This window comes from Vanacampus margaritifer, chromosome 3 (assembly GCF_051991255.1).
Source record: "Vanacampus margaritifer isolate UIUO_Vmar chromosome 3, RoL_Vmar_1.0, whole genome shotgun sequence".
Taxonomy (NCBI): Eukaryota; Metazoa; Chordata; class Actinopteri; order Syngnathiformes; family Syngnathidae; genus Vanacampus; species Vanacampus margaritifer.
In genome coordinates, this window is record NC_135434.1 from 26089127 (window position 1) to 26112577 (window position 23451).

Sequence of the window (23451 nt, forward strand, 5' to 3'; positions counted from 1 at the left end):
AAGCGAGCTGTTGGTTAAAAATAAAAACAAAGATCATGTAGCAATTTCCACATATATTTTAAAGTATATTTCAGTTCCGCTATCTTTGAGTATATGCCACAAGACTTATCTAGCCTAAGAGAAAAAAAGTTACAAACATCTACTGAAAGTGTTCCTGCTTTTTTCAGAGACAGTCCTCCAATAAATACGACCACATAGATCGTTTTGAAAACGTACCAAATCACGACCAAGTGTTACGTATTTTAGTTTAGCAACCTCAATAGGCCATGTTAAATAGCGCAAAAATACTAAAGTGAGACTCGAACCCGGTCCGACTGGTCAGAAGACGAGTGTTTATCTGACTGAGCTATTTGTCTAGTGATTGTTTTAGTGTTGACTACATGTTTTCTAACGGTCTACAACCTCACTGTGCCTTTTCCTAATCTCAACCATTAGTGTCCCATGTAAGACATAACATGTACTGTACAACCTCACTGAAAGCCTCATCCTAACCCCAACCATTAGTCCGACGGTGAATTGACATACATGTAAAGTAAGTAAGTTAGTTAGTTTAGTTATCTTTCGAACAGACAGGGTTCGAGTCTCAGTTTTGTATTTTTATTCGCTATTTAACATGGCCGATAGAGATCTCTAAACTACAATACGTAACACTTGTTGGACTTGATTTTTCACATTAAGCAGACGTGTATTTTTTTACAGCGCGGTAAGACTCGTGCTGCTCGCAATAGTAACGCCAGAGCTGCGTGATCCTTGCGCTTGTCAGCCGTGTGAAAGTACAAGAAAATTCCCGCTCCATCCTGCCCTCACTCGTGAACAAGACCCCAAGATACTTGAAGTCCTCCACTTGGGGCAGGATCTCGTCCCGAACCCAGAGAGGGCAAGCCACCCTTTTCCAACTGAGGACCATGGTCTCGGATTTGGAGGTGGTGATCTTCATCCCAACCGCTTCACACTTGACTGCGAACCGCTCCAAAGCGAGTTGAAGATCACGGCTTGAAGAAGCTAACAGCACCACATCATCTGCAAAAAGCAGGGATGCAATGTTGAGGCCACCAAACCAGACCCCCTCAACGCCTCGGCTGCGCCCGGAAATTCTGTCTATAAAAGTTATGAACAGAATCGGTGACAAAGGGCAACCTTGGCGGAGTCCAACTCTCACTGGAAACAAATTCGACTTACTACCGACAATGCGGACCAAACTCTGACACCGGTCATACAGGGACCGAGAAGCCCGTATCAGTGGGCTCGGTACTCTGTACTCCCGAAGCACTCCCCACAGGACTCCCCCGAGGGACAAGGTTTGGCCTTAATTTATTGTATAGTATGTGTGTCTGTGTGCGTGTGTATGTGCATGGTGCATGTGCTTTGACCTCAGTATAAGTGACTCTTCGCCAGAAAGCCTGCTGAGTTAGTGAAGGAACATTTTGGTCATTGGAGCTGTGAAGGAATGCTCAGCTGCTAAGCTTGTTGCCTGTTAAATTGGACATTTGGATTCATTGGATCTTAAGTCAGCAATCGAGTTATGTGGGTCATACGTCTCTCTCTCTCTCTCTCTCTCTCTCTCTCTCTCTCTCTCTCTCACACACACACACACACACACAGCACTGTAAAACTGTCTTGATTTAAATGTCATGATTAATGTTTCTCAAACTGCTGAGTGAAATATGAGGTAACCTGACTCTCCAATTCAAGTCAAAACATGCCCAGCACAAAGAACATGTTCTGATGGGATAAATGGGAGGATTTTGCATACCTATATACTGTGAAGTTTACGGCAGCCTTCAAAATATGTTTGCTGACAAATCCTCACACACAAATGTGGAATTAAGATACACTGGAAGCAAATGAGATTCCATAATGGTAAAGGAGTGGGGAAGAGGTTCCTACCGAAAGCAGTGACTCAATCGAGGTACTTCACAACGCTGATTATTATTATTTTTTTAAAGACACAGTTAACAGGATATTAAACAGCAAATAAACGTTTAGAGGCATGTATATTTCCCTTTAAATCCTTCCTTGGCATCTAGAGAACTATAATTGCTCAGATTTCCATTTTCTCTTGAATGTATGCTTTTGAACACATCTGATGCAAGTGAATCACATGGAGGTGAGGTAATAACATGTCCTTAATGATGTAATTTGGGCTGGCGTGGACTAGTGCGTGGCATACAAAACCCATGTGTGACTGGTGCATTTATGCATGAAATCCACAGTGCTCCATTCATGTGCAGTTTTGAAACAAAAACAGCATTAGTATTCAAAAGGCCATTTAAATGATTATGAATGAATGCCACTTTCAGAAAAAAATATGGTCATGGCTTTCTAAAATCAGCAGTATTTTGAACCATTTTTGTACTATTTTCCATGTGAATTCTAACATCGTTTTAGTTTTAAATCTTTTATTTTGACTGCACACACACAGATAGAAAAGTCCTAGTGAAAGGTTTGTACCTTTTATTTTTAACTTAAATCTAAGGTAAAAGTAACAAATGGCACACAGACACAACAGTCTGTCATATTTGTTTTTATATTTTGCTGCTGGGTGTTGTAGAGACACAGGAAAGCAAAAACACTGGCTGTTTCTAAACGCCATCTGGACAAAATCCAAAACAAGGGGAACAGATATCTTTTCTAGTGTCAAAACCAAAAGATTTCACACAACTGGCCATCAGCTGCAGTTGAAAAGAAACCAAGTGTGTCTTTATGTATTAATTCCTCTTTGTGCCTTCATGTGATCTAAGTTGCTTCAGTATGATAAATAAATCTGTCTAGACATCCTTTTCTTCATTTGAACTTGATATCAATGCTACATGTTATCGACCAAAAAATACTTTATTGTGTGATAGTTTATTTAAATTAACTACGTGTTGTCTAATTGTATTTATTAGCCTATTCTTCATACACAAAAGTGAGGTAAATGTAAGGTTGATGTAAGTGTATAAAAATTAAAAGTAACTTAAGTTAAATTCTTTGGACAGATAATCTCCTACCCAAATTTTCACACAGTACTTTTTAGTCTTTACAAATAGTGCAATAAACACAATTGATTTAAATGAAAGCCCAAACTGTTGCTTCTTCCAAACTCAAAAGAAGCCGAGTCATTTCGGGAGGATTGAAAGCATTTTCATGTCCAACTTCAGCAAGAGTTGCCTGTACAGCAGTAAAAAACATTGTCGTAGGCTATTAACCCCCATGGGTTGTAGATGAAGAACCCAAATGGCGCTCATTAGTGGTCTCTCTCTCGCCAGCCCTCATGGAGAGTGTAATTTCCAAGGCTCACGCCTTGGCCAGAAAACCCGGAGAGAAGCAATTGCAAGATTTGACAAATCGCAAATTTCCCCCTGAACTACACCAAAACCTTGTAATGCATGGAACAGATATGGAAATTGCATTCCTTGTTAGGAAAGTCCATCAGGACTCCAGATACAAAAATGTTATTATTCCATTCCATAAATATTGTTGTTAATCATTTTTTTCTAGAGCCTGTTAAGTTATGCCCTCTCATTCTATTATTTAATTAAAGGAGTTAATGTGTTGAATATACGTATATGCTCAAATGTTAGTAAGTTTGTTGTATATTTATTTTGTACGGTGTTCATTTTCCTGCAATGTATGAATATTACGTCACTGGCGTAAAATTCGTCATGTAAATGCGGACACTTGTTAGTTGAGAAGAAGAGCGACAGAAGCTGAGAAGCATTGTTTGATGAGTGTGCCACGGCTGCTGGTGTGTTGTACTAGTGTTGTGAGGAGAGAAATACATGGGGGGAAAAAACTGAGATCTTTCAAGCCTCAAGATCATCATTCATTCATTTGCTCAACTGAGCCTGTCATTCCTGCTATGGAAAGGGAAGCAACAAATGCAACTGAGCCAGATTCAAAAAGTGGTGTTTAGAGTTATAGATGCATCCGTCTAGTTTAGACTTGAGAAAATTACAACCGGCAGACCACTTCCAACCTGTCCCCAATGTCTGACAGGTTCTTGCAGTGTTTAAAAATTGAACATAAAATTGTTTTTTTTTTATGTTTAAAAGTTGTGCTTTTATATTGACATGCATGCGTGAGGACTTTACAGGCGAACAAGAGCTGCATTTGTGTCTGGCTCTCTGTAGTGTTGCCAACTTCAGGCCGGGAGCACAATACCGCGTTTCTACCATTAGAGCCGGGAGCGCTCTTCTAACTTTAAAGCCGGCAGAGCGAATATGTCATTTTGTTTTGTTATGAAAGGCATCGGAATATGCGTGTGTCGTGGGCCTTGGAGTATGTCTTGGAATTTTATTTGAGCATTCATGGCTGATGCAGATTCGCGGGAGTTATGAAATAAATTAAGGCGATTGGCCGTGACACAGGAGGACTTCGAATTAGTGTAACCAGTCAATAGTGACATATTGTTAAAAAATGTGTTTGTAGACAATGAAGATGTTGAAAATTTTGACGGTTTTGTAACAGAATGGACGACAAATAATTATCACTCGATCCCCTGAGGTTATTACAAGTGCGCTCCACTGTTGAAGGTAAATATGCCCGCAGATGTGACACAATTGTTTGTTAATTAATTAATTTTTTTAAACAAATGCTGAAGGTTTATAATTATAAAACGTAGGTTTGTGTGAACACCATAGGCGTAAGCTCTTAAATGTTTTTGGAATTATGTTTCTATCTGTGAGATCGAGTCCGGGCTTCGGCCTTCCTGGGTGGAGTTTGCATGTTCTCCCCGTGCTTGCGTGGGTTTTCACCGGGTACTCCGGTTTCCTCCCACATTCCAAAAACATGCATGGCAGGTTAATTGAACACTCCAAATTGTCCCTAGGTGTGAATGTGAGTGTGGTTGTTCGTCTCTGTGTGCCCTGCGATTGGCTGGCAACCAGTTCAGGGTGTACCCCGCCTACTGCCCGAAGCCAGCTGGGATAGGCTCCAGCACCCCCGCGACCCTAGTGAGGAAAAGCGGCCAAGAAAATGGATGGATGGATGTTTCTATCTGCTTCAGGGGCTGAGATATCATTTAGTAAGCAGTGACAATATTGAATTTCCAAGAAAACTTCAGGTTTTCGGGGGTGGTTTTAGAGGCATGTTTTGCCAGGCGCTTTAGACCTTAATGGGTAAAAGTGTATTCAAGGATCTTCTGTAGAATGAAATGTAGAAGCCAAACGTCCATTTGTAACTTTTAAAAATGTGCATGCGGAAGACCGTCCTACAAGCTCTCCTGCTCGTCTGGGGGAAACTGACAAATGTCAGAAACGTGCAAGCTCATCTTCATCTTCATATTCATCAGTCTCTGCAGCCGGCCTTACTTTACGGATGTCCTCTTGTGACTCTCAGCCATTTTCAAAGTATGCGGTGAGATCGGTGGAGCTACAACAATGACTGGCTGACTCCAAAGCTCAGCAGCTACATGCTACAAACAGTCGAAGTGCGCATGCGCAACTGGGAACGAGCATGCATGACGTCATTACGGCAGATTGACGGGATCAAGAACCAATCGTTAAGATGATCCACCCAGAAGACGCAGCGACAAAAGATCCTTGAATACACCTTTAACAACATTTTGACTATACAGTATTTAGTGACCCTCCGAAACAAAACAAAGAATATTAAAAATGTCAGCAGCATAACCCTAATGCTACAAATATTCTTGTTTAATGCACAGTGGAAGGAAGCGGGGGATTTGCACTGATAATACATACAGTATATCAACAGTTTCATAGACTGTACATACGTGGTCTATCAGTGTATCTCATCATTGTATCATCATATTGTCTGTCCCGTACTGACACCACTGTTGGCTTATTAATGCCTATGTCTTGATATTGTTTTGAAAACAGATGTTGACGTTATATTTAAATTACCAAAAGTTAAAAGTATTTGAAGGTTTATGTACCACTGTAGGTAATTTGCTTATATACTGCACCATTGCTCTTAATCATTAAATTCAGATGGTTCATTTAGTTGCACTTCTACAGATGTAGACAATTAAGCACCAGCAGTCAGCCTTGATAAACATCTGTCAAAGGCTTATTCAAAAGTCAAATAATGATAATACTTCAGATTGATATAACACTTTTCTGGACACTCAAAGACGCTTTACAATGGATACATTATTCATGCACTCACACTCTGGTGGCCATAAGCTCCGTAAGTAGCCACAGCTGCCCTGGGGCAGGCTGGCGGAAGTGTGGCTGCCAGTGTGCGTCTAAGGCCACCACCAAAAATTTGCACCTTTCAGACACCAGTGTGAGTGGCACTGGAGGCAATGTGTGTGAAGTGTCTTGCCCAAGGACACAACGACATTACTTGGAGAGAGCAGGAATAGAACAGCGGACCTTCCGGTTACAGAACGACCGGCTCTACCTCCTGAGCCATGGCTGCCAAAAGTCTTCAGTAAGAATCGCGCTCAGTCATTGCCTTCCCACAGACCTTACAACTGCCATTAAACTCATTCCCAACGCTCCACTCCCCTGTTCAAGACTTTACCAGGTGTCACAACCTGAGCAGGAAGCATTGTGGGAGTACATCTCGAGTTCATTGTCGGCTGGTTCTTCTTCATAGATAAGAAAGTAAAGACAGTGCAACCATGTGTTGATTGCCGAGGCTTTAGTGACATCACCGAACAAATACGAACAAATACCACCAGTTTTGACCAGAGCCCTGCGCCTTCTTCTCCAAACATTTCAGCCCCTTGAGGCCAACTATGACGTTAGGAATCGGGAACTGTTGGCCATCGTACTGGCCCTACAAGAGAGGAGACATTGGCTGGATGGAGCAAAGCGACAGTTCACCGTCTACACTGATCAAAAGAACCTGGCCTCAGTGTTTTTGGTGGCCAGAACTAAAGAAAGACATTTCGGAATTCATCGGGCCTGCTCAGCCTGCGCCTGCGGTAAATCCTCCCACCTGGTCTCAGAACGGGGTCCTCAGTTTGAGTCACAGGTATTGGAGGAAATTTTGTAAGGTATTGGGAGCAACGGTGAGTCTATTTTATCATCCCCACGTAATGATGTACTTTCATCAACCGACGTCTTGGGCCATCCATTTACCCTGCGTGAAATACGCTTATAATCCACTCTTCTCTTCAGCCAAGGTGAGTCTCCTTTTTTGTCTGTCTACAGGTAGCAACCCCCTCCGTTCTCTTCTCAGGAGGGGCAAGTGGACCTTCCGTCAGTATAGCTCCATTTACGGCGGGCCCACCGAGTTTGCCGCCTCTTCTGTGCACCTTCCATACGTTCCATCGATCTGAACCAGGAGGTCCGCCAGGGGTTGGGGGTGGGGGTGGGTGCGTTTATGTCATTCTATTGCTCTCAGACCTTTTGTTTTTTTATTTTTTCTGTGCCTCGGTGAGGTGGCATTCCCTCCAGCGCTGCACTTGTGGCGCATTGCAATCAGTTGACTACTTAAGGGCGTTGGCAACTGCACTATGCTGTCGGATTATTCTACGTTACTCACCACTGTTGTTCCAAGTGTTACATTTTCAAGACTCCATACTTACGTGTCATAGTTCTCTCATCATCGTGTTTTGCCTATTGTTTCACGTTGCTTTGTTTTCCTGTAACGTTTGGTGTCGCGTGTTTTGGTATCCTTGCTTATTTAGGCAAGCATTTTTTTTTATTGTTTATTATGTTTGCATTTTGAAGCAAGCAATTTTTGTTTTTTCTCCTGGTCTTTTGCAAACATTTGGTCACTATTTTTTAACAAGTGGACGGTATATGTGCTGCTTTGAAGACCCCCTTTTTCTTCTATTGCTCAGTTCCTTAGACTCCAATATTAGATTCGGCAGAGGCATGTTTTTGTTAAATAACTGGTATAATTCTTTAATATTGAAAAAATAATAATACAAGTTTCCTCCTGTAAACACCATTAAACATATGATTTGTACAGTACATGTATTTAAGGCAAGTTGTTAAATGTCTGAAGTCCTTTTGTTTATGTTTTGCAAATTTAAAACATCATAAATCATGCTGTTTCTACTAAGTACTGTTTCAAATGTTCTCCAATTTCAATACTGTAAATGTATAGTATCTATGATGAGAAACGTTTCGTGGGAGTGGTAATATGGCGGCCTAAAAGTCTTGGCCTATCAGCCATGCATTCATACTGTATACATCAGTGGTGTAAATAGAATCCTCCATTGAGAAATTATGAATATGATCTGTATGATAAATTTAAATAAATGTCCCGTAGAATGGAATTATTCTCATTCTGAGTGTTATAACGTGTATAATGTATTTATTTATTTATTTATTTGAAGTCATTTGACATGAGAGTTATTTTGCCCAATTATGCCTAACTACTCGGAACGTTTGTTATGTTGCTAACGTTTCTGCACAGAAAGCTGTATTAAGCGTACGTACCACTGCACAGCTAACGGAAGATAAACAGAAATCCAACTGACAAGTCAGTAATATGGCAGAGGTCGGTGAGATAATGTTAAATAAATTGTTTTGCGTTTGTTGGTCCGATGTTTGTTCGTATTAAGGATACAAATTATCGACAGTAACTGCTCAGTAATTCGATTGGCTGTATATAGAAACTAGTATATCCATTTTACGGATATACTTGAATGGTTAATTTCTCAATATAGTGTTTTATTTCAACCGTGGCTACGACTACAAGTTTATTTATATATTTATTTTAAATATTGCTCTCGGCTAAACCGAACGGGGCCTCATCACCGTAATAACGTAAAACGGCATTGGTGGGAATGTTACAGCAACCTTACAACAACAACATCGCCGTTGTCTCGGCTGTTTTGTCTTTCTATTAAAACCGCCTAAACAGTATTGTGACTCCATGTAGCTGTTTCATTTATGTTAAATAACATATGTCACAGAAGCACTGTAATGTGTATATAACAATAACGTTGTAAAAACTGCAGCAACGATGTCTTGTTTAAAAATATGTTGCTACGAATATTTGATAGAATGACCATTTGTCTCTTCCATCTCGTGTTTTCACAGACTCATAGTTTGCATCCCATTAGGCAACAGGCTGCAATTGCTGCCAAAGTCTTCATACAGAGGGATTATGCTAATGGCACTGTGTGCCAATTTCAAACAAAGTTCCCTTCTGAGCTGGAGACCAGGGTAAGATAACTGCATTTGTGATTCTATAATTCTTCTCTTGTAATCTGGTGGATGGCTTTTTCTGTGAATGAACTACTGAGAACTCCTGAAGCCTTCTTAGAAGTTGTGTATGATAGAGGGGAAACCACTGCACCGTCTGCCAAAGGCAATACCTTTATCACATAATTAGTCATGAATGCTTGTAGCCGATGGTGCATAACTAGAATAACCAATAAAACTCAAAAATTCAATTGTGCACATGATTAATCAGAGAAAGTCAACATAATCACAGTCTTCAGATTTCAATATCACCATGGTCTGACTCACCTAGTAATGCCATAATTTTGGCCTTGCCCAGGAAATGATTGCTGAGGTCCAAGTGAGACACTTATAAAATTTAGTCACTTCCCTTCTAGTGGCACACACTGGGGATGAATAATTTTATATTGCATGTTAACTGCATCCCCGAATGCAGGCATGTGTGAAGTACAGTACTGCACAAATGGAAATCAACCTGACTTTTTTTTTTAACAGATTCCATTACATAATGCCTAAATGTATTCACATATTTGAATCGCAAAAGAAATAAACTAAAGAAAATAACTAATAAAATCACAGCTGGGAGCTAGCTAAAACTGAACCAGAAACTTACTGATTGCTCTTTTTTTCCCTAATTAGGAGATCAATGCATTTGATTTATTTTCCAATTTGTTTGTCAATCGTCGTAGAGCAGCGTTCTCCGAGTCTGGTCATCGAGAATTCCTATCCAGCATGTTTCCCTCCTCCAACATACCTGTATCAAATGATCAGCAAGCTCTGCAGAAGCCTGAAAACGGTCCTGAATATTTGATTCAGGTGTGTTGGAGGAGGGAGACATGGAAAACAGGCTGGATAAGGACTCCACAAAAATTGGTCGACGTGAAAATGCATGCATCAAAGCTATTTTAATATTTTTTTTAAAACATATTTGCGACACCCGAAGTTGCTGGAACAAATATTTCGTGTTTCCGCATGGACACTTATTGCTGACAGGCTCCGACCAGCCTTCACCAAAACACTTCTAAGATGCTTCCTGGGGATTGTTGGTGGTCTCTTTAGACTGAAAAGGGAGAAAATTAGCATCGCTACATGTCTGATGTTTGTAACAAAACAATCTGTGTCAAAATCGCTTAAGAAATAAGAGTTGTAATGAATTTATTAGAGCCAAACACACGTAAGACGGCGGCGCTACGTGTGTCAGCAACAAGACAAGGCGGTATCTATCTACTTTATATGTTAAATATAGAGCAAGACTCACTCCTCCAAGGTTTTTTTCCCCCCACTCCTCCAAGTAGCGTGCAGGATTCCAGAGTTTGCTGTAAGGACTATTACTACGGTTTTATACCACCAAAGTGTGCAATAATCGAGCCAAATTGACCAAGTTGGCCACAATGCACTTAACAACAGACGCAAGGGAGTTTTCAAACGTGGGGGACATTAGAAACAAACTCACTTCGCAATATCATTAGCTCGATTAGCATTAGCTAGTAGCATTTTCAAGTACGAAGCTGAAATAAGCGAGTACTCATGATGTTTATGGATTTAAAATGGAATGGAACCATTTAAAAACATCAGGGGGACGGCAAGATCCTAGAGCATAAAGTTAAGTTATTTGAAAAACTTTTCGGTGTGGTTGGTATGCTTCATCAACGCCAGTGTAGGCTTCGACAACTCAATATGTTTGAATGAGACAAGCGAATAAGACTTAGTAAACATTTAATGAATAAGCATATGAGGAAGATAAAGCACTATTTAAGTTCACTCCCCTTGCCATTTAATATTTTGATCAAATTGAATTTTTCATATATTGGACTATGATGTACAAAGTACAATAATTCAAGTTTATCCGGGGCTAATGGTAATTAGGGATGTAACGATATCCAAACATCACGATACAATATTATCACGATATGAAGCTCACAATATGACAATAATCACGATATTGTAGAGAGTTTGGTGATATTAGAAGAAAGGTCACAATTTTGTTTAAAAAAAGCTCATACTAAAAACAAACAAAAAAGCGCAATATTGTGCTTTTGTACATAACAGCAATGCATATAAACCAAATCTCTAATAACACTTAATATTGAGGCACTTGCTCGTTCCTCCACACATTGACACGTTCCCCTTCTTTTGACGATTAGCGTGAATTTTAAACATAGAAGGGCCAAAACATCCCTTATGAAAATTAAACTACGCAAAAAAAAAAACTAGCCACCAGAGGGTGCTAGAACTGCACAAATGCAAATCAACATGACTTCATCAACATGATGCTGCTTTTAATATTGTGACATGATGACGACGATATTGTGGCAGTTTTAATATCGCGATATCACGATATTGCCATTTTTACATCCCTAATGGTAATTGCGATTGTAAACCATTTAGCATAGGCTAATTTTGTTGGTGTTTGTGTAATATGTGCACAGAAGTTAACTCTTTGACTGGCAGACGTTTTCAGAAACGGGATGTCGCCAGTGCCAGCCGATTTAAGTATTTTGACTGATCTTTCAAGGTCCACAGAAATGTTGTGTTTGGACTATGGAAACACACATACTACCAAATGAAAGATTGAACTCTCATCTTTCATCAGAAAAAAAAGTTTGTTTCTACCTTATTCCGTTCTTCAGTAATCAACAATAGAAAATAGTTAGTTTCACCGAAATGCTCTGTTTTGAAACAAAAAGCGGAGAAAAAGAGCTTTTTGTGAAACGATATTATTTCATGCACTCTAGTGAATTGTACATTTCTTTTTGTCCATGAATGATGCCACAAACACCTAAATAGTGCTTTACTTCTGTAATACACCACCACCAACAATGAAAAAGTGTTTTTAGATTGCAAAATACGTTTATTTCCATTCAACAGTGTAACAATTTGACAAAACAATTTCGCAAACTATTTACAAATGTGTGCAACTGTGGTACTATTTACAATTATGTGGATGTTTCAAATACAGTTTTTTTTTGTAACACTCCCCTGCGTGCAAGGAGAGGGAGCAGGGTTTGCACAACAGAGTAGTTTCACTGCGATTGTCCCTTTCGCGTGCAGACGTTACACTTTCTTGACGGCCTTTTTTTCTGGGGAATAGCAAGTAGCAGACTGTACCCACTCCTCCAATGAATATGCATTGGACTCGGGGTACTCTTCGTCGTCCGATTGAACGTCCGCCTGTGCAGAAGTGCTCGGTTGTGCTCCGCGTTTTCCGGTGTTAGCATCACTAGCCGGTGAACCTTTATGACGTCGTCATAGCCGCCGCGTCAACGCTTCCAACTTCGGCGTCAACCTCGGAGTCACCATCATCATCATCGATGATGATCATCGTCGTCATCAATGTGCTCTTTAGCGTTGGTCGATGCCTTTCGTCTTTGAAAAAAATTCCCAAGTGTGAGCTGCTTGCAACCGGTCGACATTGTTCGCTTCCTCAGCCATCTAGCTCCGCCTCACGTCTTCTACTGACGCGTCAATGCTTCCAACCTCGGAGTCACCATCATCATCATCGATGATGATCATCGTCGTCATCAATGTTTTCTTTAGCGTTGGTCGATGCTTTTCGTCTTTGAAAAAAACTGCTCGAGCGTGAGCTGCTTGCAACCGGTCGCCATGTTCTCTTCCCTTCCCCAGCCTTTGTCCCCTCTAGCTCCGCCTCACGTCTTCTACTGACGCCTACCCAATTTTGTCAAAAGAGAGTCATTGCTGCCATCTAGGGGCCAAAAATAGTCATTAGGCTAACTAGATCTGCTTGAAACTTTCACCACAGCTGGCCAAGGCTTTCATCCACCCGTTTCCAAAAAAAATAAATAAAAAATTGGATAACGTCTTTTAACGTCATTGGCGTCCCTCCGTAGGTTTTTACTTGACGTCTTTTAACGTCCATGGCAGTCAAAGAGTTAAGGAACAATGAGTATTTATATCCACTAAATTAATTTCACGTTAAGTCTTAGTAGACATTAAAGGTGCATTAATTTGTACCATTTTAAAAGGTAATGTTAAAGCTTTTTCTACATCATCACCAATGCCCAGATGAGTACGAAAAGCCTTGACTCTTTTACTCTGACACCTTTTATAGTAGAGTGTGCGGACCCACACACTCCACAATTTCTTTGGAGAGGGGTGGGGCGGAGCTTTTCTTACCTCATTTGAAGTCATGTCTTTGTTTGTCAACTGTGGCTGTCGCTTTAGAATCGTGCTCACACGTGCACCATGAACAAGCCAGACACAGATGTTGCAGTTACATTTTGGGCCAGAGGGGGCAGTTGTGAGTAAAAAACATGACAAACTGCACAAAGTTTAAAAAAATAAATAAATACATGAATATTTTTGGGGGGACAAGGGGCGCTGATGGAAAAATCGATAGGACACTCTAGACTCAGTACTAGTAATTTCCTCACCACTTTTTGGAGTTTGTTGGAAGAACCATCGTTCATTTCATGTTTATTTGTCAAAATCAATTTAAACATCACAATAACTTGAACCTGGAAACAAATCTTCTGTCGACAAAACAAAACTCACACTGCTCTCATTCCTCATTCTGTGGTTAATGCAAAAGAGGTCAGCCAGGAGCGGGGGCAAAATCTCCTGGCGTTGCGTTGAAAATTCACTAAATATTGCCAATCATAAACAAGCAGAGAATCATTCCGAAGCAACAGGAGAGTTGCCACACACACCAGTGCACTGTCCACCATCTTGCTTCACTTGTCAATTGCCATATATTACATACCAATACTTACTATTCTTACGATCAGTTACACATACCTGTTTTTAATTGTGCCTTTAAATTTGGGAAAGGACAAATTAATTGAATGATGTCCAATTCATCCTGATCAAACACTCAGATATAATTGAAAAATAACGTAATTGTTTTTGTAGTTTGTAGTGGTGCAGAGATTTATTTTACTTGTCTTTTGTAACTAAATGAATGTAACCAAAATATCTATTAGTACCAGACCAGTTTAATTATATATCTGTCAGATATTGTACTAATGTCAATAACGTGTATGACTGAGGTCAAGCGATGAAGACCAGTTGTGTGTAACAATCTAGGGGTGGAAACAGGTCATTGTGACTGAACAGGAGCTATGCAGCATTAAAGAAAGCAAGTAATATCTTGACAGCTAAATTGCAGCACACGCAATAAACAAGCGTTATTAAATTAAATGAAAAAGTTGACTAATGGAGTCTTTCTATTAAACTTTTGTTTACGAGGTTCCTGTTTTGATTTCTTGACATTTCTAATAAGAAGAATATCTTCCTCACTTGTAATCTTGTAGGAATGCTAAATATCAGGTCAGATGCCCTGGCAGGGAAATGCGGTTTGACTCGCTGCCTCTGAGTCTGAAAATGAGAGGAAGAACAACGTACAATGTACAAATGCGCCTAAAGACCACTGATGTTTGGAGCCTGTTGCCACATTCGTCAGGCACATATGAGCAGAACTTTGGGACGTTGTCAGAAAAGCAAGATTCCTTCAGCTGCCTGCTTATCTGGATCGAAAGATTCTGCTTTCCTCAGTATCACATAAGAGATCACTGGACACCCTTGTGCATTAGTCTAATATTGACATCTCTGTCAAGCAGCCCGTTTAAATAACATCTAGTCATGGCTCAGTTTATAAGCGGGTAGCCTACAGAGCAGCTGATATTTAGAGATGTTTATCTTTAGTCAAGGCATGTAAGTACGACTGGAGCCTTAATATTTCTAGATTTTTACGGTGTGTATTCAGCTATCAGTCTCTCATTAGGTGATGACATTCAAAGAACACGTTGTTAAGGGCATCTTAACCTTTACCAGATGTTGATGATCATCATCATCATGTAGGTGCAGTCCAAGAAATATGAAGTTAGTATTTCAAAATTGAGTTAAACTGTGCCTGAATGGCATCATTTGACAATGCATATTTGAAGCTGTAGGATGTGGAAGACAATGGGTCACTCAGTATATGAAAACTGGACAACGTGCAAAAATAATACTGCTTACTATATAATTTTCTTGTCTTAACGTTTCCATTTTATATTCCCTCCCACCCCTGAATGGTGTGTTAAAGATCGACAAACAGCAGTTCGAGGAAACGGTACGGACTCTGAATAACCTATATGCTGAGGCCGAGAAACTTGGAAGCCACTCGTATATTGAGGGTTGTCTGGCCTGCCTGACAGCTTATACCGTCTTCTTGTGTATGGAGACACATTATGAGAAGGTGAGTGAAACTTGCCTGGACTAAGAAGCAATCACTAGCACTTTTCACACTTGCCAGCTCAGCCAGCGTTGTCACAGTTTTTTCCTTACTTACAGTCCTGTGTGTGAGCTACCAAAACAGAAAGGCTTAGCTGGGAAAAAAAACAACAACTTGCGGTTTGAACTTTTTACCTTGGCAAACTCAATATTATTTGGTTGACATTATTCATGATCAGCATGTTTTTTTCCCCTTTCCTTTTTCTTCTTTCCTTTCTACCAGTCTGACCTTAGAGTAATTCTTTTAAACTTGTCCCACACATTTTAAGGTAGATAGCGTTTAAAATAGGGCTGCTCGATTATGGAAAAAATAATAATCACGATTATTTTGGCAATAATTGAAATCACGATTATTCAAACAATATTTTTTGGGTACAAAACAAGAAAATGTTTACACGTTTAAAAATATTAAGACCAATTTAAAAAATGCAAACACTATAATTATGTAGGTTTGTTTGGGACCAATTACAATAATATGTATTTATAATAAGAATAATATATATATATATAATTTATTTATTTATTTATGTTGGCAAAAGCTTGAAGTTGGAGTGCAGCATGTGCACAGTGCAGTAGAAAGATTTTTTGGTAAAAAAACAAGAAAATGTTTAAATGTAAAAAACAAATGAAAAATATCAAGACAAATAAAATTATTTGAAACACTATAATTATGAAAATTCCTTTTGGATGACACAAAATTTATTAAATTAGTTATTTTTTAATTTAAAAAGGTGCAACTGTATAAATTTAAACAACTCAAAAATTTGTATTAATATATATTGTTTTATGATTAGGATGAATTTGTAATTGTGGAATGTAATAATTGAAATTATAATAGAATTTCGATTAATTGCACAACCCTAGTTTAAAATATGTACTTTGTATATGTCAAAGCAAATTCTGAAAATTTCGATTAACTCAGAGTTTGTGTACAGATGCAACTTTTGATCTCTGTCATCTGGCCTGGTCTATCTGACATCCTTTAAATTGTATTGGGAATTTATGTATAATCTGAAGTTTTCTAAAAATCAGTGCATCTTGAGTACATAGTAGTTACCTTGTAGTATGTGAAACAACATTTAACTCATTTTAACATTTTGTTTATGAGCTTCAAAAAAATTTATGAGCACAACTACAACATCTAAACTTTTGTGGGAAACATGGAAATGTAAAAATAAGATTTTTTTCTTGAATTCAAATTTTCCAATGTCTTTGTCACATCTTTGCACCTGTGAGAAAGTTTTTCAAATTGTCTGCTGTGTTATATTTCCAGGTTTTAAAAAAGATTGCCAAGTATGTGCAGGAGCAGAATGACAAGATGTACGCTCCCAGAGGTCTCTTGCTCACCGACCCCATCGAGAGAGGCCTCCGAGTTGTATCCTCTTCCTCAATGTCTAATATGAGTTAAGACAGAACACTCCACTGTTTCTTTTCCCTTGGCTGAAATATTTCCCGACCCATATTTAACCACTTAAAAATGATTGTCTAACAATAAACAAGCAGATGCATTCCTAAGCGGAACACACTGGCCGCAATAATCAACTTAAACTCATATTTGAATTTTTTTTAAATAAATCAGCAGCATGGGAAGAGCATGTCGGTCTTGTATGTCAAAGCTAAATATATTTATGTAAATTAATTTGTAATCATTTTGTATGATTTGCAAAATAATAAGATGCCATTTAGGAATATGTAGGCCTTAAGTATGACGTTGCATCACATTTCAGCTACCCAAAGTAAAAAAGCTTCAGTGCTGGCAATTTGCAAGAAAGCCAGCTCTGTATGAGGGTGTTAAGTAAAAAGAACAAATCAAGATTTGTTTGTAGTCCATAGCATCTGCATAAAATTATTGGCTTTACCAGTATGTTTGGGAAGTCAGTGTGATGCAACATTGTAATTAAATAGAGCTGAGCAGCAATAGGAGATTAGGGATAACAAAAATATGACTGAAATTGTTCACAGCTGAGCTTTGTAACTACCCTTGCCTCTGAGTTTATTGGCCCGGCAGTGTTCTGGATTATTTCTCCAACACTAGGGAGCTGCTGTGCTGTGTTTGGCAAAGCGGTTCTAGTGGAGATTGACAGGAATGTATCACCTGAACACTTATTTCAACATCAACAGCAGAATTGCCAACTCATCACCTGGCAACGTCAGCCCTCAAATGTCAGTCAAGTACTGTCATGGGAGTTTCACCCCAAAAAATAGTTGGAGGATCTTTTTCGAAATGAGCCTGCACATTTTTTTTGTAACTGATGAAATTCCCAGACATTAGTGAATGTGAGAGATTTTGTTTCCGTTGGCCTTCACTTGATTAAATTGAAGCCAGAAGTTGTTAAAATGCTCTTTCCTTGACTGATTTTATTCCAGATTGAGGTCACTGTCTTTGAAGAGAGAAGCCTGACTAGATAGAACTTTCCAAGGTTAGTTTAAAAAATGTATTATTATTATTATTATTATTATTATTATTATTATTATTATTATTATTATTAGCATTAGCATTTTACTTTTACCAGGGCATCCAGAAATTACAATATTTTCTCATTAACTCATTCAAACCCCAAAAGATTTTTTAATACTTTGTCCTTCACTCCCAAACACACCCACACACACCCACACACACACACACATATATATATATATATATATATATACTCTGATGCCAATTGCGGCAAAACGGAAACAGATACAAATATACATTTTTTTCCTGATGAAATAAGAGATTCTAATCTTTCTTTTCTTTTCTTTTGGTAGGTTCCATGTTTTTATAGCAATAGAACACAATATTCTGTGGGCCTTGCAAAATCAGTTAAAATCCAGTAAAACAGCCGGGAGCGAAGGGGGTTGCTTCAGTGAAAATGGCTGGGAGTGAATGAGTTAAATGTTGCCAATAGATACAAGTTAAATCTGCGATGTTACAATTCTATAGTGATTGGGATGAAAATATCTCAAAACAAATGCAGAAGTAGTGTAATCAGCAACTAGTATTATTGTAATATTTGCTATATCCCATTTTGGAAGGCTGTTGCCCAATCACAGACACATTCACTCTATTTTCCTGCCCTTTTACCAATAAGAATGAAATCTTTCCCAGATGGATTATGAAACAAATCATGTGACATAGCCAGTTAAAATAATCCTCGTTCAAAATGTAATACCCTCAATGATCAAGAGCACATCACCCAAAGCCTCTAGCCATACACATTCAAGCTTAAGTCTCCTCATCTGGTTTTGTACTCGTAGTGAACTGCTTTCTAATCATGCGGTTAGCTTCCATAAAGCATTCAAGGATCATTCTTCCTAGTTTATGACATTCACATGGTTGCTGCTCAGTGGCTTGTCACTTGATTAGGGACTGTAAAATGTATATGCAAATACATGTAGTTGACTGGGAGGACCGCTGTCTGATGAGCGTGTCAGCCAAACCAAGCAACTGAACCCAAAAAGTGTTGAAATATCATTTCAGCACACGAACATTCACTTGGGTTTACATCTCAGCCACGGCCAAATAATTATCATATATTAGTGAAAATTGCTCTTTTCCTTATTTAGTGGCAGTGTATACTGTAATACAAAGAATGCCAGAATCTTTGTCTTGTGAAGGTCACTTTCTTAAGTATTGAGAAAGATGTCTTGATCATTTTTTTAACCCCTTTAGACCCGCATTTTTTCTGCTGGGCTTTTTCTTTTCTTTTTCTTTCAGATTTTGACTGAGAGGATTAAGGGCCAGTGAAGAGGGGAAAAAAAGGTTGGCAGGATTCTCACTTTATTCTCAGAATTTTGAGATTAAAGTGAGAATTCTCATTTTGAGATTAAATTGATAAAGTGAGAATTCTGAGATTAAAGTCAGAATTCTCACTCTAAAGTCAGAATTCTGAGAATAAAGTCAGAATACCGCTAACCCTTTTTTTCCCTCTTCACTGGCCCTAATCCGCTTCCGTACTTTTCCCACGTAAGAACAACATGGGAAACAAATTTGGGGTTATCTCATGTTTTTATTTGTTATAGTGGACGCCAGGATACTATGGCTGTAATGTGTTGTAAATTTATCAAGCTTACGTATATCTAACATTTTTATTATGTACATCATGCAAATCAGCTTGTGATTGTGATTGGTTAACTAGGATCCAATCACAAGCCAGATGTGTTGACATCATCCAAATGATGTATTTTTATTGGTTTAACACACAAATTTGTCATGTCTACTGCAACCATCTATTGGTCCAAAGGGGTTAAATAAACAAATCAAATACAAAACGCAAAGCTGTTAAAATATGAGGGAAGTTTGCAAGGCAAATTCCACCACGTCCTCTGCTTTTGTTTTTCATTCTTATCACGCCTTAACATCAGTGACACTTGCTGTATTTTGCATGTGAAATCACTGGAGACAACAAAGTAAGATTGTCAACCGCAGATGGCTTTTCAATATCTGATGATTTGTCACTCAGGCACCATGTGTTTTGCCTCAAGAGTGCAACATCGCCTCTTGTAAATAGTTTCCACAGCAGATTCATTCTCTTCCTCGGTCCTGGATAAGACCGGGTCATGCTGTTATCCAAACAAAGGGGACCAAACCCTACTTAGTAAAGACAAAGACAAAGGCCAGGGCTGCACTCTACTTATGCGCCACATTTTGTTCAGCAGCAGTTTTGAAACAACAAACCCCTGTAAATGGAACTGTTGCCCTCATGTTGAACAAACACATGCATAGATTACATTATCCTAAAGATGAATGTAAACTATTGATTCTTACTATACGCATCAGTCATATACATTGATTATGATCTCATGATATCATTGATTCATATCGTTATCAATCCCAGACTTAAGTCTGCTCACTCCTCGCTCAGTTCATCTTGAGTAATGTCCGTGTATAAATTGCAGCTAGTACCAGTCATTTGGAATTGGAAAATTGGTCCCCAGACGCCACCAACAGGCCCACCCCACCAGGCGAGCGCATGCTCGTTCACCAGTAGCGTCTTCGCTGTCCTTGGATCAGCTTTTACACGTTGTGGCTTCCAGAAGAGTAGATTGGCTTCCATTCTGCCCATTGCGTCCACAGCAATGTTCACTCCATTCTGGTCAGTTCAGCCACCACTGTTGCCAGCATCCGATGACGCTTAGATCTTGATACTCCTGAGCGCTCATCAAGGCAAGCCCACCCGGCGTAGCCCCCGCTAGCCGCATCCCAGAACCATGTTGCCAACCCTATTGTAACTGTTTACAGCAGATACATTGCAACCACAATACAACCTTATCACGACAGCCTTGCATGTTACAACAAATGTCCAAACAGAAATAAAGCCAGACAATGTTTACATTCTTACAGGAACAGCAATACATGTTATCAATGCGGGTGTATAAACAAGAGTTTACAAGAACCTTGGCAGTGTCAGCAAGTAATTATATGCTATATTTACATTATTCAAATCATGACAGCTCCAGTTTGGGGTTGATTAGTAATATGTTACAATAATTTCATTTGGGTAAGACATAATACACAATTTAATGATGTTAGTTACTAAGAGCAGTTATTGTCCCTCAAACGCCAATTCTTCCACTCGTTTCACGATCCGTATTTTCTACTGAGAAGATGAGTCTTCTTTTGTTTGGATGAAGATCCGACAGTCTTTTGTCCATGTGTTCTCGATAAATCCATTCTTTCTCAAATGTCGCGCCCTTCTGGCAATGTCAGCATTTCGTTTTGTGAGATTTTCATTGACGTAGACATGTTTATCCTTAAGCTTGTAGCAATCTCTCAAAAGAGCAATCTTTTTCTTCCTGTCAACAAACCTGATCAGAACTGCTGATGGTCGTGTCCCCCCAGTTGGAGGCGAAAAGCACATCTGAATGTGCGCTGGATCCACAATTAATCCCAAATCTCTGAGTTGAGTTGTCAATTGCTTTTCGACATTCTCATTTGCTGAAGCTTGGTCAGAATCAACTGCACTTGAGCTGGCCGTAGCTCTCACCCGATGGTCGCGACGTGGTTTAATCTGGATACCTATAACTATCACATCGTAGATTCGAAGATTCTGTTCCAAATCATCCACTTTTTGTTCCAAGGTGACAATGCGTCCATCTTTTTCCTTCTTCAACTGCTGAATTTCCTGCAGAAGTGGCTCGATGCTCTTTTTCATTTCAAGTATTTCAGTGACCATTTCTTTGAGTTTTGCAAGAGAAGATTTTATCTCCTCAATTTCGTCAGCTCTTTTTCCGCCAGGCATATTGCAGCAAAGTAGTTAAAAATCCCAATGTCAACAAAATAGAAGTCATGAGCGAGTGCAGGAGCAAGTACACTTGCGTCCTTCCTTGACAGATGCGTCCTTGATGTCGAGGTCGTGGGTTCAATCCCAGGCCAGGTCATACCAAAGACTATAAAAATGGGACCCATTTTCCGCCCTGCTTGACACTCAGCATTAAGGGTTGGAATTGGGGGCTAAGATCACCATATGATTCCCGAGCGCGGCTGCTCACCGCTTCTTCAGGATGGGTCAAATGTGGAGAACTAATTTTTGCCCCACTTAGGTGGGTGTGCCAATCAGTGAATCATAATCTTATCAGTGAATTTATCTTATCTCATTTCAGTCCTGAACAGGCGTCATAATGAGAATGTGTTTGCATGCCTCGTGTGATTGTGTTGTCAGCTGTCTGAGGCATTCATCGTCATAGCAGTTCATATTGTAACGTGTGATAGTTTGACTTTGAGACGAGGACAGCCATTGACAGGCGTTGCTGAAAGCCAAAGGGAGCAAAAACATGCGGAAATTCCACATATACACTTTATTTAGTAGACAAAAATTATATTTCTCAGCATTACGACCTGTCACTGGAAAAGCATAGCGATCTTTTACACATGATCATTTACGTTCAAGGCAATAAGGAGTGACCTATCAGCATAACAAACCAATGAGGCGCCACCATGTGGCGTGATATCGTACTACGGACTGTTACAATATGCATCTGGATGATGTCACCTTGTGTTCATTTGTCTGTAGGAGCTACTTTCTGGGGGGAGCTTCTGTATCGGAGCACCAAAGCAACCCCACGCAAAAGGACCTGGCACACCTCTTGGTACTCTACTGCGTCTCAACAATCAATTATATCAATCACATGCAGCCCTCAAATGACAGTATTTGAGATTCGAGTGTTTGCGCTTGTTTGGCAGTCGACGCCACTCAACAGTGTGGCTCACTAACTCTGTTCCCCAATTTGCACTAAATCTCTCACAAATAAGCTTTTGACCAGAATTGTGCAATTATGAATCCTATTTGAAGAATGAATCCAAAACCAACACATGATGGGTTTTTTTTTCTATGATGCGAGTCTGCTATCCATTTTGTTTTGTTGAACATTTTTATGGTTACTTTTTTGTAATCTCTCCAAGGATAACTGACATGCTGATTGTTGTCAGACTCAGACATTCCAGTCACACTGCCATAGTTTATCATTTTCGTTTTTCTTTTGAAATGTCTTGATTCATAAGTTGTAGCACTCTGAACATGCAGTGCTTGTACTCATAATGTGCATGAAATGCCATTCAGGCTCTTAACATTTGCATACTGTGCCTTTTAAAGCGTTTGTTGATGGTATTGAATAAGCATTCAGTTTTCATTTCTGTCATCTGATATATGTCATGTAAAAAATGAATGACGATAGTGCCTGCTTTGTAATTATTATTATTGGTTAGGTTAAGTTTAACTCTAAACCAAACCCAAAGTATTATTATTATTATTGTTGTTTTTTGGTCCCCCCAGTAATCAAACAAAAATGACTTAAATGTCTGCCTTTTTTTGTGATGACAAGGACCAAAAAGTGTAAAAGTGTTGAGATTCTCATTGAGGTGAATATACATACCGTGTTTGACAAATTAATTAGATCACCTTCCAATATAAGGTTTGTGTTCACAACTACCCTAAATTAACCACCATGAGAATTCCTAAAATCCTTATTGTGTTTCTGTAATATATTAGAGATGTGATATTATTATTGCAAACTCTTTAACTAAAGGTGATATTTTCACTCCTAAAATATATATTGTTTCGCGCAAAGCAATAGAAACTCATAATTTATTGCTTAAGATTGTAGTTATTTACGTGCATCTTTGATTTCAAATTAACTAAAGAGG

At 39.1% G+C, this 23451-nt stretch overlaps 1 protein-coding gene across 1 annotated transcript; it reads left to right on the top strand.

The window, feature by feature from the left end:
- The first annotated feature begins 8325 nt into the window (after window positions 1–8325).
- LOC144049270 (golgin subfamily A member 7-like) lies at window positions 8326–22984 on the top strand. Its single transcript, XM_077562035.1, has 6 exons — window positions 8326–8406; window positions 8952–9077; window positions 15139–15291; window positions 16600–16701; window positions 17694–17746; window positions 22322–22984. The coding sequence occupies exons 1-5, from the start codon at window positions 8398–8400 to the stop codon at window positions 17733–17735; spliced, it is 432 nt and encodes a 143-aa protein (XP_077418161.1). The 5' UTR covers window positions 8326–8397; the 3' UTR covers window positions 17736–17746; window positions 22322–22984.
- Window positions 22985–23451: the final 467 nt, after the last annotated feature.

What these genes read in the sequence shown, in the direction of transcription:
- LOC144049270 (XM_077562035.1), top strand. An exon ending in CTTCTGAGCTGGAGACCAGG is followed by an intron (nt 9,078 to 15,138) that starts GTAAGATAACTG and finishes GGTGTGTTAAAG; the next exon opens with ATCGACAAACAGCAGTTCGA. An exon ending in TGGAGACACATTATGAGAAG is followed by an intron (nt 15,292 to 16,599) that starts GTGAGTGAAACT and finishes TTATATTTCCAG; the next exon opens with GTTTTAAAAAAGATTGCCAA.